The sequence below is a fragment of the Lutjanus erythropterus genome, chromosome 16 (genome assembly GCF_056507025.1).
Source record: "Lutjanus erythropterus isolate fLutEry1 chromosome 16, fLutEry1.hap2, whole genome shotgun sequence".
NCBI classification, from domain to species: domain Eukaryota; kingdom Metazoa; phylum Chordata; class Actinopteri; order Lutjaniformes; family Lutjanidae; genus Lutjanus; species Lutjanus erythropterus.
In genome coordinates, this window is record NC_139332.1 from 20,770,824 (window position 1) to 20,786,290 (window position 15,467).

Genomic DNA, 15,467 nt, shown 5'->3' on the forward strand with positions numbered 1-15,467 from the left:
CTGCTGTTGAGTGGTCTTACTGCAGAACACAGGAGGGTCTGTCTGCAGGCCAGCGGGACAGATAACAACCCTGTGGGCATCTGCACACGGGTTTTATCGCCTGCTAGAAGTGGGCGGCCGGCTAATCTGCAACCACAGAGCTCAGGGCGCCTCCTGACTCCACTCTGACTTCAACTTCTGGACAGAGTGCAAATAAAAATGGAAATAAGTAGGAAATTTGAGAGTCTGAAAGTCAGTGATATCACATAAATATACTGATACACACCAATACTGTAGCTTAGATATACTGTACTGTACTGCTTAATCTGTATATATTGTAGCATATATTGACCTATACTTGGATGATATAAGGTATAATAAGTGTCAGCTTGTTGTCACAAACAAGTCTTGTCACGTATAAAATATTGATCTCAGTTGTATGGACTCTTACTGCATTCACTTGAGATTTTTCTCTTTTTTTTGGGTTGTTTTTCTTTATAAGTGAGATAATTTTATTTGTTTTTTTCTAATTCACAAAAACAGTCAAAATTTTGTTGAAATTGAAATGAAACATTATCTCATTATTTCAGGAAAAGTTTGAAAATTATCTCAGAAATTTAGAAAAGCAGCTGATCTCTGAACATTAAAAATGACCTAATTGATTCAGAAAAACAGCTCAGTTTTTTTTTTTTCATGAAAAATGTTCTCATTAATTCAGAAAAAGAGATGCTCTTTTTAAAATGAAAAATTATCTCATTAAGTAAAAAAAAAACTGAGCTGATTGTTTTTTTTTTTAACATGAGAAATTATCTAATTATTTCAGACTAAAGCATTTTCGTCATCAAATGAATGCAATAAGCCTTCGTACAGTTGGGATCAGATACATTAAACCAGGAATGCTTATAAAACTGTCAACTGCTGTTAAAGCCATCACTGCTCAGCTGGACAACCGCGCACGGACATGACATGTGCGTGTGTGTGTGTGTGTGTGTGTGTGCGTGTGAGGACATATACATCGAGGGTCCCTCGTAACTCACAAGAGTTGATTTTTATAAGCAGAATAATGCTATCTTGTTTTATTCAGCTTATAAATCACGGGTGAACGCTCAGCCCTTTAATAGGCAGCGGCAGCGGTGGAGGGGGTAAACACAGCCAGAGAACAAAAGCCAGAACAGCCGCTGCCTGCCGCTCCATTTGAAGAAAAAAAAAAAATGCTCATAAGTATTCATATCACTCTCTGTAGAGCAACAAGACCGCCTATTGTGGCTCTTTGATAGCACAGTTTTAATTCTGCTGTGCGAACACGTTTATAATGGCAGCCTGTTTCTGAGCTCGTGTTTTTAGCTGCTCACTCCCTCCTCGCCCGGGCTGCAGGACCGAGAGCTCACCTAATCTAATGTGAGGATGATCACATCAAGCGGATGAATCCAACATGTGAAGCATATGGCTTGTTTGGCATCATTAGGGTGGCAATTTGGGAGTAAAATTAAGAGTCTCGACCTCTCCTTTTCTGCCAATTTTTTCCCCAAAAAGGAAGTAAATTGTCCAAACTTCTCTGCAATATTTTCATCTGCTGGGTACGAATTTAAAGGTTTAGACTGCAAAGACTGTGACATGTGTTAGACTTCACTTCTGCACAATTTTGAGTAGAGCTGCAATGATTAGTTAATTAGTTGTCAGCTAATGATTAACTAACAAATCACCAAGTATATTGAGAATTTTTAAATCATCTTTAAAGAAAAAAAAGTGAATATTTTCTGGTTTCTTTAGTCTTATGACAGTAAACTGGATATAATTGTGGACAAAACGAGGCATTAGAGGACGACACAATGATCAGTGTTTCTCATCGTTTTCTGATATTTCATAGGCAACTAATTGATTAATCAAGAAAATGATTGACAGATTAAACAATAATGAAGTAAATCATTAGTTGCACCTCTAATTTTGAGCGAGAATGCGACTACAGGTGACCTGGTGTCACACTTAAAAGCTGGTTTGTCATGTTTAGAACATCTACAATGTCAATCTACTGATGAAGACTCCATCGAACAAGCGAGTAAATGGACCTTGAGTTGAGATTATTCAGTCAATGCTGTTTCCAGGGACAAAAATGAACCATTAGCTTAGTTTGAGTAATAAATATTTTTGTTGTTTGGGTCTATAAAAAGTACGTCCATGCTTGCACGTAAGAATTTCTTCTTTTTGTTGTAATATTCTATAAAATTAATCTGTTTTGCTCTGACCTACATATGGGGACACAGTAATGAGCTCTAAAATAAAACTAAATCAAAACCGATGAGGAATCAGGAGAGAGAACAGAGTTTTTGGGGCAACCCACTCACTAACTCGTGTCTGGACACTTGGTAGACTTGAGGCAGGGTGTTTTTATTTTCATGTTCTACAGCATAACATTGTGTACAAAATGGAGTTAATAATGATCAGCGGACACATGGGAGAAACAGCACTGCATGGGGGATATTATAGCACCTCTCCATTTCTCCCCCGCCAACGCCATAGCACCAGAATGTACAGTAGGGGCGAAGTGTCTTTGAAAAGCCCCTTGATGCATCTTTGTGCATTGGCAGTGATTGGGACCAAGTACACCAATGCAGTCCAGGACACAGTCCAAAAAACAAATCTCAGAGTTCATGGGCCGGTATGAGAAATATGGCAGCAAATATCCTTTTTTCACCCCAAAAGGTCATTTGGATTCACCCCAAACACAGGTGTGAGATTAGCTTATTGTGGCCAAAATGAGCTTGATTGACAGAGAACTTTTAAATTAGCTGCCTGGAGATGCTGCCACTTTAAATATCCAGTCTTACCAGAACATCTGAATGGTTTGAATGACTGTGGGAACCACTGACATATATAGAGATGGATGTCATGACAGCTCCCCAACAGTGAAGCCAAAACATCTCAACTGCCACCTGGTGGCTGGCTGCAGTATAGTTTGTAAATCCAACCCCATTCATGTTGGCAGATGGGAGATGGGCCAAACTGAAATGTCAAAGTAGACATCAAGTAATTTTTTTTTTCCAAAAATGGTTTGTCATTTTAGGAAGGTCTTATCACACTGATGTTTGTTCAAGTGTTCAATTTTCTAATAAGTTTGGCTTTCATTTGTTATTTGATGCTATAAAAAGCAGGTTTACTGATCAGACTCTCGCTCCAAATGACGCCACCAGTGCAAGATAGCAGTGCTCCTATCTGGGATATTTTGGCTTCATTTTTGTCCAGTGGAGACGCGTTGTCCATCTTTATTTATGTCAGTGGTAGGGACTTGTTCCTGGACAGAACCCTGACGCAATCCGATTGGCTGCCAGATTTTTCCACACACCAATGGAGGAGACGGTCCGAACACAAACATCCATGAAGCACCACAATGATGGAGAAAGGGCAGTGGGAAGTGCATGGTGTTAAAAAACAAACAAACAAACAAACAAACAAACAAAAAACATCAGCCACATCCAGCCACTCAGGGTCTGGAGAAACAAAAACGTCCATGAGTGCGTTCGTCAGGAGCCTAACAGTGGACTCTACCTTCACACACCCTGACAGGGAAATGCCACAGGCCGTTTGATAAAGGTGTGTAACTCCTTGGGAGGAGCGGGAGTAATGCAGGAGTAGGGGGGGGGGCGGTTGGGGGGGCAGAGCACCGTGCTTCAGTGGCAGCCCGCATACTTTGCCGGGGGCTCCATCACGTTCACACAAGGATGTGTGCGACCACAACACACCAAGATGTCAATCAAACTAATTGAAAGTGGACTCGCATGACACTAGGAGAGGAGAATTGGAAATAAGATAAAGGTTTTAATCAACTGTGGTTTTCGACCGCTTAGCAGCGGCAGCAGTGGCGAACGTGACGTGAAGGAGCTCCAGGCGGGAGCGTGTGGGTCACTGTCACTGAAAAGAGCATAACAAGCTTGGCTTGCACTGGGGATTATTCCTGGGCTTCCTCCTACAGTTACAACACCTGCAAAAAATATCCTTCAGCAGAACATGAAAACAAAATCCATAATCAATCCATAAACAGTATATATATATTCATATATATGAAAAATAAAAATAAAAACAGCCAAATCAATGTCTCTTTTCTTGCTTTGAATCTAAAACATGTTTTTTTTCTTTATGTATATATAGATTTATCTTTTCTTAAACAATAATACGTTCACATAATACAATGGCAAATCAGTTTTGAGATAATCTAAATATTTCTTACTGAAACATCAATGTCATGACATGGAAGAAGCACAATGATCTTTTTTAAAGAGTGACTTTAAGGCTATCTCTATATTCGAAACAATAGTAGCCCGACAGGTTGAGGAGCGGTACATTATTTCCTCACGTAATGTCACACTCAAACCTGTCTTGTTCATAAGGTGGCAGATGTAAGGACCGAGCTAAGTGGTCATAAACATGGAGCTTAGAGAAAATACAAGAACTACATATATACATGAAAAGACAAAAAACAAAAAAAGACAAAAATAGAGAATAACAGCTGAGCAAACATGACAGAGCTACGACTTTCAGGTACAGAAGTACTATGAATTAAACGGGGGAGTGTGTGAGTTTATCAGCTGGTGTTGGTTGAATAATTCTGGCGTAAAATGATCCTGTGTGTGACAGAAATGCCAATGAAGACTTTGTTCATAAACATTTCCTATAATGGTGATAATAAACGCAGGAACAAAATCACAATATGCCGATTGGTGGAAACATTTATCTCAACCATTGACATATAAAGATGGAAGACGTGGCCGCTTTCCAAAAGTGAAGCCAAAACATCTGGATCGCCCCCTGGTGGCTGGCTGCAGTATAAATAACAAACCCCACCCCCTCCATGCTTTGAGCTAGAACACTGGCCGAACTAAAACATCAAAGTACATGTCAAATTCCTATTTTAGATAGTTTTTATCATGCTGCTGTTTGTCCAAGTGTTCATTTTTTTATCAGTTTGGTTTTAATTTATTTGATGCTAAAAAAAGAGGTTTGACTGACAGCTGCAACGCCGATCACTACCAGACTCTGACTGAAATGATGTCACCAGTGCAAGATTGCAGCGTTTGTATATGGGATATGTTGGCTTCATTTTTGCGCAGTGGGAGGAAGTGGAGACCCGTTGTCCATCTTTATTATGGTGAATGGTCTTAGGATATTTCTATCAATTGGAGTACATAAATGTGGGGTAGTAAAGAAGAACGCAGCCCTGGGTGACAGCAGAGTTGCTCCATTTATCACAACAGACTGAACATATGTAAACTATTTGGCCCTGTGATTTTGTTTCCCGCCGTTGAGCCAAAAAAGAGGCTGGAATTCAAATAAACACATTCAAATCATATTACGGCATTATTTTGACCAATCCTACTCATTATCTCGTAACAAGTTTACATGCCGATCACAACCACTCTCATGAGAGAGCTAAAGTGTGCAGGAAGTGTGTAATGCATATTAAACAACAAAAACAGTGACCTAATCAAGTGCTTTTAACTCATGCCACCCTTCTCCAAAATGCTTGGAGTGAGTAAAGGTCCATAAAAAGGGCAAGTAGCAGGGTCTAGGTGGTCAAATATTTGCTTTAAAGGGATAGTTCAATTTATCTGATGTGGGTTTGTATGAGGTGCTTATCAACAGTCGGTGTGTTAGCTACAGTAGATGGCCATTGTCACACCCTCAGTTTGGAGAAGCACATAAGCTACGCAAAGAACTGCTGTGGGCAAAATGTAACAAAATGTATTTCAGCAACTTAGAAAAGGTCCACCATTTTTAGAATATTTTCACCCTATTAACTTGTAGCCAGACAGCCTTTTCTGACAGGAAACCAGTGTTAAACAAGCCATGTGCCGCGCTCTCCAAACCAAACAAACTCTGTCGGCAAAATCAGTCATTTTACCTCACAGAACATTGGAGTTGCTGGTCTTCCGCTGCCTCGATCTGTCATTTTGTTGTGTTAATGTGTGATGTCAGTGTTTTAAAAAGGATAGTTAGGATTCTCTGAAGTCACACAACAGTTAAAACCAACTAACAGATTGAGGCAGCTGTAGACCAACAACTCCTGTGTTCTGCAAGGTAAGATTACTGATTTCAACTGTAGAGTTCTGCTGGTTTGGAGACAGTGATATTTGGCTTATATAACGGTGGTTTTCGACGAGGGCGTGTCGATCTTCTGTAGGTAATACACTGACTATGGATGAGTACTTCATACCACCCTACTTCAAATAATACAAACTATCCCTTTAACTTCCTTTTATAACCAGTTAAGTTGGAAATGAAACGGCTCTTGGAACATTTTCAACTCTAGAGTACCCACAAATGCATCAAGTACTCAGTTACACACATACAATGCAAGTGCTTCACTTTTGGTTTTTAGCCCTCCTCCTTTGGTCAACAGATCATGAAAATGCGCCTCTGTGGCGTACGTAAACACAAAAATATTTTGTTCCCTTTGGGAAGGTGTAAAAGTTGAGGAGGAGGGCAATCTGTCTCTGCTCTGTATGTGGTGAAAGATGGTTCTCTTTTTATGGCCTTGCACGCTGCTGACTTCAAACTTCGAGTGCTGTCAGGAAGGTCTTTTAACACACTTTCTGTCTTTAGCAGGTGGTAGGTAAACAGTCTCGGTTTCGCCAAAAGAACAAAGAAAATAAAAGAGAACTACATCAACAACAGTAAACATGGCACCTTAACAAAAACCAAAAACATAAAGAGAAAGATAAAGTAGTTTTTGGTTGCAAAGTTGTCATGTGTAATGAAAGAGAAAAGCTATTGAGATAGTGCTGCTGTATACAGTATAACCCCAAGTTTTTAGCTGCTGGTTTTTGCTTTCTTTAGAATCACATCCCTGATAAAACAAAGAAATGAATCAACTGGATAAAAAAGTGACATAGAAAACAGTTCCTGTCTTCTGCTTTGATTGTGTGTGAATGCTGTTTTGATGTGGTAAATCACTGGCATGGTCCGTCTGCTTTCCCTGACTGTAAAATGTATCTTTTTTGCATTGATCATTCACCGTGTGTGTCTCTATTCCTCCCTTTCTTTCTTTCTAAGCGGCAGCCTGCTCGCCCCGCCTCTGCCGTACATTCCCTCAGGGCTGTCAGGAGTGAAGAGCAGGTGAGGAACCAGGAGAGGCTGTGATGTCGGTGATAAAAAAAATCACCTAAAAAAAGTCAAGAAGAAAAAAAAAAAACAAGAGATGTTGAAGGAAGAACAAAAACTGCGAGCTTAACTCCATGCTTTTTCATCATGTTCTTCAAAAACTGCAGCAGAGAGGCCCATTCTTCTTTTGGATAAAAAAGTTTTTTTTTTCTTTTTAACAAAACACACAAAAAAACTTTTGGCCTTTGTTCTGGACCCCTTCTTTGACAAGACTTTCCATTTAAAAACCAGAGCTTTACAAAACATAGAAAGATGCAACACTGAACCCAACATAAAAAACAGAAATCTTTAGATCGATTTTTTTTTCTTTACACTGTTTAGCTGCACTGGGGTTTCCCAAAACTGGGAACAATGGGAATGGCGAGGCAGTACTGGGAATCCTGGACGGCAATGTGAAAGGGGACTCCGCTGTCCTTTGGTTCCTTCCACAGCTGGAATGGTTCTGCGGAGCTGAGCTGAGGGAGGGGGGGGTGACAACAGGGGCAGAGCTGGAGCTTGACGGACAGTTGCGACTTTGAGCTGAAGAAAACCAAATGCATGCAAAATGAAGCCCCTCCCCCTGTTCTCTGGCAAAAGGCCTGTTGGTGAGGCGCGCTGCGAAGATGGCGAGGGAAATGCTCAGTCGGTGAATCTCTGGCAGGCCTTTTTCCAGCGGCAGGCGGTGCACCACATGTCGCGGTTCTCCATCCCATACACCTTACGGCACTTCTTCCCTTCGCCACGCACCTTCCGACTGCGGAGGAGAGATGGAGAATAAGACAGTGGAGAAGACCATAATTTATCATCTTAACTTTACGGAGAAACTTCTGGTTAGAGATAGTACACCAGACCTGTGGTAAAAAATACACTTGTTAGAGATTCTATTAAAAGAGATCGAAATAAACTTCTTCCACATGAGTTGGGAAATTCATATCAACTCCTAACATACAGCAAGATAGCAAACTCGTTGTTCCAAGTTATTTATTCATAACTAATGTAATTTTCTTAAGTCAATCTTGCTTCTTTTTTGTACCTCCCAAAAGCTCCTCATTTTCCTTCCAAATCTTGTCCTTTTTAAGGATAATCCTATAAAAAGGGTGCTGTGAATCATATCAGATTTGCCACCTTTCAACCTTTAATGGGAGGGACTGAAACATCAAGTATGTCAGCAGCAATTTTGACCAAAGAAAAGAGAATGGAGTCAAAGCAAGTGCGTGAAACTTTGCAAAAATAGAACCAGGGCGAGCAGGTTTTCAAGCAAGCGACACGTCGCCTGTTCTCTGACACGCTGAGCAGATTAGGACATCTTCAAACTGAAACAATCTCATGTTCGCTCACTCATTTGCATCCCTTCCAGTTAGGAAGCAGTGCAACACTATGCTCACGGAGGTGGATGCACAAACAGTTTATAAATGCTCTACACTTTAGTAAACGTGTTAATTAGCTGTCTTGCAGAGAGTTAGATGAGAAGATCGATACCTTTGGAGAGAACTGGACTAGCTGTTTCCTCTTGTTTCAGATTCAGTATGTTTAGCTAAGCTAACTGGCTGCTGACTGTAGCTTCATGTTTACTGTACAGATATGAGAATGATAAGGCTAACTCTCTTTCTCAAAATGTTTGACTATAAATATAAAGGGAAAATTCAGCACTCTTCTTGTGAATTTCCAGTCAATGCTGAAGGTAAATGTAAGTTAGACTGTGCTGTTATACTGACCAAGAAAACTGAGTTTTCCTGCTTATAGAGCCGTGCAGCAGTGCCCACACGTACCAGCAGAGGAACTCCTTTTCTCAGTCAATATAGCACACACTGAGGAATTTATTGCTTCACTTGACTACATTTGTTTTCCTTTAAGTTTCCCTTCAAGTCTCCAGTGTTGCTCACAGCAACATAAACTTTGCTAGTTGCAGTTAAACCACCATCAACAGACAATAATGACCCTTCAATAAGAATCAACATCTGTTGAGCCCAACAGTTATCATTTGTGTCCTAGTGTGGTAAACAGGAGACACTACATAAATCACACACTCTAAAACAGCTTTGTTCCTTATTGAAGTGGATTAGTCAAATCAAAGGCTGAACTCAGGCGACTAATAACAACTTATTTTTAATTAAGTTAAGTTATTGAGCTGATTTGTGGGAGTCAATATTTCATTTTTCACTCAGTAAGGTTCAATTGAAGTAGAAAAATATATTTGATTTCAGACATTTATTGGTATTATTTGATATGTGCTTTCATTTGTTAGCACTTAATTAAAGCTGAAAAGAAAATGTCAGGTACGACTCAGCGAACATTGAGGATCCTGTACCTGAGGGCAGTGGTGGCTCTGGGAGGGGACGAGAGGACCGCAATAGTCTGGGAGCGCTGTTCACCGAAGCCCTGGCTTTTACTCGGGGACACCTGAAGAGGACAGACAAATGTGTGATTATGAGAACCCAAATGGGACGACAGTACGTCTGCTCAGGCTTCACGTTTCCTAACCGTGTTCCCAGTGAAGGTGACGGGTGGCGACTGCCAGGAGATGCTAAAGCTGGAGCTGTTGGTGGGAGTGAAGCTGGTGGAGGCTGAGCCGGCTGAGTTACTGCTGCTGGACGGGATGGACACTGGAGCCGTGGCCTGAGGGCAGAGGTCAAAGGTCAGAATGGTAATATTTTATACCCAAATGGAAGAACGAACATGGAGTATTTCTACAGCCTCCCCAAAGCATTTTTTTATTCTCAAAGCTATGACTTTTACAGCATGTTGTTCTTTTTCATGTGCTTTTAACTGACTTTTTTTCTTTCAATGAAGACTGTGTTTAAAAAAAAGGTCTTATTTTCACTATTGGTGAGCTGATGTGGCCCATATGGTCTTAAAATAATATCACGATATTTTAGGGCATTCTGCAAAAACTATATAAAATACTGAAAAATATCTCTCCTCGTACTCAACTCTCGTTCTGCTCAAGGGGATGAAATTAGTTTGTCGCTTTGCTGTCACTTTATTCTTGCACTTCTTATATATAAAAATGTGGTTTATTGTAGATTTAATTTTTTGTCATTAAACCACTTCCACGCAACTGAAGTCGCCCCCCTTTTTGGAGCTAACCCCTCCACCATGGAGCCAGAATCAATGTTACTTTTGCTTTCAGCCATGCTGGTTACAACTGGGTAATGGTGTGAAGTCACTATGACAACAAGCCCTAACATTGCCATTATCACAATAAGATTTTTTTTTTACCATAATAAATTCTAACAATATTATCGTAAACAATAGGATATTACTCATTTAACGGTGAGGCTGAAAAGAAAACCTGTCACTGACAGGATACTGACCTGACAAATGTGTAAACACAAGTCAGCCTCAAGTTGAATTTCGGTCCAGATAAAAGTGTATTTTGAGTTTCATATTTGAGTTGCATATCGTGATGCATTTCCAAGTGAAATAGAATATGCAGGCTGAACATAACGTAGGGAAGAATTTCATTTGATGCTAAAAGTTGAAGATTGATTGATGGCTCACACTGTAAAATACCTCAGATTAAACACTAACAACTTATTTTGCTGGTAAAACATGTAGATATAAACAGGCAGTTTTCATATTAATGTTGGACTAACAGTTTAATGTGAAATTTTAGTAAAATTGATGGGTTGTGTCATTATTACAGCCACAATCACTTGTTCAACCCACTGTTGTGCGTCAGTACGTCACAACTGTTAGCACAGCTGCTAACAGGAGCAAGTGACCACAAGTCGCTGTGACATCATTAGTTTTTTGTAAGCACTGTGGCACATAATCAGGATAATGAGGAGCCTGATAGTGATGTGTGTGTGTGTGTGTGTGTGTGTGTGTGTGTGTGTGTGTGTGTGTGTGTGTGTGTGTGTGTGTGTGTGTGAGAGAGAAAATAGGTGTGTGTGTGTGTGTGGCCTGATAAGTGTGTTGTGGTGTGTGTGTATTGATCCAGAAAGTGTATTGATCCTTTTATCTTCATGTTGAGTATGACCGTATGTGTTGTGCATTGATCTTAATCTTGCCTGTGTGTGTGTGTGTGTGTGTGTGTGTGTGTGTGTGTGTCTGTGTTTACCTGGTAGGCGTGGTCTGTATGGATGAGGTAGAGAGCGCTGGGCGCAGAGCGGCTGAGCGGGGTGGTGCCGCCGGCGTGAGGCTCCTTGGTGTCAGAGGACTGCGGAGGTCTGTGTGAGTCCGGCAGCTGGCTGAGAGAAGGGAGAGGAGAGGGGGGAGGAGGAGGGGGAGAGAGGATGGATGGGGACACAGGGGACAGGCTGCTCAGTCCGTCAGCCACCGAGTCCGTGTTGAGCTTGATCTCCGTGTAGTAGAAGTCCTCCTCGCCGTCGCTGCAGTCAGAGTCACAGCTACGCCTACGAACAGATGACAATAGAGGGAAACATGAGAAATTTCACATTGTTCACATGTGCCGCGTAAAGCAAAAGGTGTCAATGCAATCACAGACGACCCCTGCCCCCCCCAACATTAATGTCTCTCCTCCACCCTACTAAACGCCATCATCTGCAGTTAATCAGTGTCGGGCAGAGTGGCCTCAGTTTAATTGAATGTCAGTATAAATGTGTGATATCATTGTTCTGCTCCGCGCTCATTTTCCTTTCACCTGTCACCTCGCCGCCTGCACCCAGAGCAGGAAGTGTTACCGTGGTGATAATCCATCAGCCGTTAATCTGTGTTTTGACAACGAAGCTGGTTGGAGGGGTCAGAGAGGAAGTGACAAGGAGGCTTTGAGTGGACTGTAGCTAAAGGAATGCAGTGTGTGTGTGTGTGTGTGTGTGTGTGTGTGTGTGTGTGTGTGTGTGTGTGTGTGCGTCCTACCCCAGGTGGATGGTGCGGATGTGTCTCTGGATGCCTGCAGCGGTACTCAGCACCTTGCCACAGTTCTTCCACAGGCACTTGAACATCACTTTCATGGAGTTCTGAAAGAAAGACACAACGTGCAGCAGCTACAGTCACAAACACTCAGGTGGTTTAAAGATGAAAGACACGTGGTTGTTCTTTTATGTTTACTTTCATGTTCATTTGATGCTTTCATATAATCCCAGAGTACATGACAATCACTGCCGAGATAAAACCTCTCCTTTAAGGATGTGACCTTTCTTATCTGACACCATTATCACTGACACTAAAAAAGTGGGCAGATAAGCCCCCCGAGATGTTTTCTCATATTTACCGGCCTAAAACTCATGCTGCTCACTCATTCAATTTAACTGACATTACAGAATGTAAGATACATCTGGTGTTTCTCTGCAGGGAATGTGCATCAATTAGGCTAAACTTATTCCTCATTACAAGGCAGGTAGGAGAATGTTTCATAACATACAAGCATATTGATTAGTGAATGTAATTGAGGTTCTTTTTAGCACTTACTAAAGGGGGTCATTTTTTTATCTTTAACATATATATTTTTTATTATTTAGTTGCCTGGACAGAAATCGGAGCTTAACAATCAGCTTTGCCTGGGTAAAATACCACTTCAGGCTAGTAGATCTAGCAAGTCAGTAAAAAACAAGGAAACACACACGTTTCTGAGCTGATTTGTGAGATTTTTGTGAGTTGACATAAATGTAACTGAATGTGTTAAATGGACATATATCATCTTATATCAGCTATCTGATATCAGCAAATATCTTACCGTTGTCTAATAATCAATATAATATAATGTGACGAAACTTGTGGTTCACATCCCTTTAATAAATTAAAGTTCGTAGATTTGTAGACAAGCAGATTTCTGACCCACTTACTGAATTGTTATTCTTTCACTATGCTTTGTCTTGTTAATGAAATATAAATCACTGTAGATTTCAGTGTTTTTCACTTTGCTGGGAACTCCAGCGGCTCTCTCACAAACAAAACAAGCCACTGCATTGTAAAGCAGCAGTTATTTGAAGTGTCGGCGACTGACGCCCACAGCACACGACAGATGTGTCACACAGACAGAAGGAGTTGGTGAGATACAGTAGCCGGGGTGTATCGCCTTCAGAAAATGATGCAATTGCATTTTCTAGAGAGTTGACACAAAGCATCACTGGGAAACTGGACACTGACATATCTTGAGAAATTTCTACATGTCACAGACTATCAACATGTCATGTCCCTCTGATTTCACAAAAAAATGTTGATACATTTCTATGTTAGTGTATATAAAGAAAGAGAGGCGAGATGATACGGGCAAAGAGTGATGCATTTTTAAAGTGGTTATTCTGCTGTTGAAAAATATGATCATGTTTGTCCTGTCATATTTTCAATCCTGTTAAACTTCACTTCAATAAAAAAGTGACTGTTATTCACTGTATAGTGAAGACAGAGGATTTAAACAACTTCACACAACATCCTCCTTTGTCTTTGTTTTAGTTCAAACTTGAAAAATGGACACACAGCTTTACTATAACAGTTTTCGTGAACACACATTCATCTTGGAGCAGAACGAGGCTGAATAACAGTAAATCTTTCTTTGGCTGTGAGCTGGTAAGGCTCCTGTATCTTTTATCCGTCTACTGTAATTACACTGCTGGCCTCCTGGAGAGACTGTACATTGTTTTTCACAGAGAGAAAAAGCCCTGTGAGCTTTCTCCCTGCCCTCCTGCTTGCACCGCTCGGAGCCATTATGAACGCTTTTATGGGCCTGTCTGTCAAACTATTGTTGAGGGGGCTGATTTAATTTTGACAACATGTTGGTTTTTCTAATTTCCCTCCTCTCTTCACAAACGCATGCACACACAACAATCATCTGTCCCCCTTGCATTGTTTTGTCTTTGGGTAACAAAAGCCTGTTCAGTGTGTGTGTGTGTGTGTGTGTGTGTGTGTGTGTGTGTGTGTGTGTGTGTGTGTGTGTGTGTGTGTGTTATTCCCTTTAAAGGAAGCATTTCACAGTTAATTAAATGGAGAGCTCCAAACGGAATTGTCTTGCCAAGAAAGAAGCACAAGAGGAGCATGTAGATAATTTCACATGAAACCTTGGCATCATACATATGGCACGTGTGTATATTTATGTAAGTCAACTACATTGTTATCCAAGCTATTAGAGAATCTATTTTTCTCTCTATTCTCTTCCTTTTTTTCCTGTAATCCCTGTTACTCTCCCTTTAATTCTTCATCCATAACCTCTTACCCCACTCCTAAATGTCTCTGCTCCCTCTCCATGCCCTTCTCTGTGATAAGTCCCCAATTAATACAGTTCGGTGTGTCGATGTGGTGCTCACCCAAGAGTCTTTTATCGATTTTTTGAGGCGACACAAAGCCAGCAGGATCTTTATGTTTGCTGTAGCCGGTATTAAAATTATTACCGCCGTTGCAGAGTGGCTGCATGCGAAGGCTGAGAAGTAATTATGAAGGGCAAATGTCTGGGGAGGACACACACATACAGTACAGAGCGAGGGGAGAGGAAGTGGGGAAAAAAAGAGGGAGAGAAGAGAGAAAGGAGGGATAGATGGATGATACTGACAGCGAATGACGAACCAGTGAGTAGAAGTGCTGATAAGCAGAGAGGGAGATAAAGGAGAGCAAAGCAGTATACATCTGAAAAAATAATGAGAGTGACACTGAGCTGTGGATGTGATGAGCTGTCAGTGGTGTGTAGAAATGAGACCAGCCAAAATGATGGGTGAGAAAGAAACTGTGTGTCTGTGTTCTGTGCTCACAACATCCGGGCAAGCAAAGACAAAACCACCGCTGGAGCAAGAGGCTGCGGTGTGTCCTTTCCTGTCGCATTTTCATCTCTGCCAATCAGTCAGTCAGAAGATAAACTCCATCCATAACCTCTCAGTCATTAATATCACAAAGTGTTGAAGAATCAACCGGCTCGTGTACATCTGACAGCACATCAGAGACAAGACGCCGACCCTTTTCTTGTTGAGAGGTCTGCCTGTTATCAGGAGAACTGCTGCTGTTCTCTTTTTAAACCCCTTTAATATGTGACTGTATGACAGCTCCACTCTGAAATAAAAGAAGTCTCACTGCACAGTACTGTTAGGACTGCTTCCAAGCCCTCTAAGGCACATAAGGTCATGATCACAATACAACTTTTATTTCCTAGAAAATCTGATGACTGAGGTGGTAAATGTCCAGTTTAATTGGAACTTGTAGCCAAAAAGAAAATACCTTACTCTAAAAGCTATTGAGACCTTGTCCATTATTAAAATAGTAATAATCGTACAATAGTAGTAATAATCTGAAAATGCATCCCTTACACTTCGTCCTTCTCTCCATACCAAACCTTTGCTCACACTGCATTTCTCAAACACCAGAACAAATCTTCTACAAATACTGAGTAGAGCAGATAAATCTGAGAATGCCGCCCTTTTGTTTTAGTGTTAATTTTGCATATCGGCTACCAAAGGCATTTCACTTTGGGA

General features: G+C 41.0%; 1 protein-coding gene across 2 annotated transcripts in view; it reads right to left on the reverse strand.

The window, feature by feature from the left end:
• Window positions 1-6,201: 6,201 nt before the first annotated feature.
• znf704 (zinc finger protein 704) overlaps window positions 6,202-15,467 on the reverse strand; it is a 60,926-nt gene continuing 51,660 nt past the window's right edge. For both annotated transcript variants that reach the window (XM_084739908.1, XM_084739906.1), the window contains exons 5-9: window positions 11,932-12,032; window positions 11,174-11,468; window positions 9,592-9,726; window positions 9,419-9,510; window positions 6,202-7,864 (exon numbers count right to left, since the gene is read on the reverse strand). In XM_084739908.1, coding sequence (XP_084596034.1) covers window positions 7,750-7,864; window positions 9,419-9,510; window positions 9,592-9,726; window positions 11,174-11,468; window positions 11,932-12,032 — 738 coding nt within the window. In that variant the 3' untranslated portion in view covers window positions 6,202-7,749. The remainder of the gene's footprint in view (window positions 7,865-9,418; window positions 9,511-9,591; window positions 9,727-11,173; window positions 11,469-11,931; window positions 12,033-15,467) is intronic.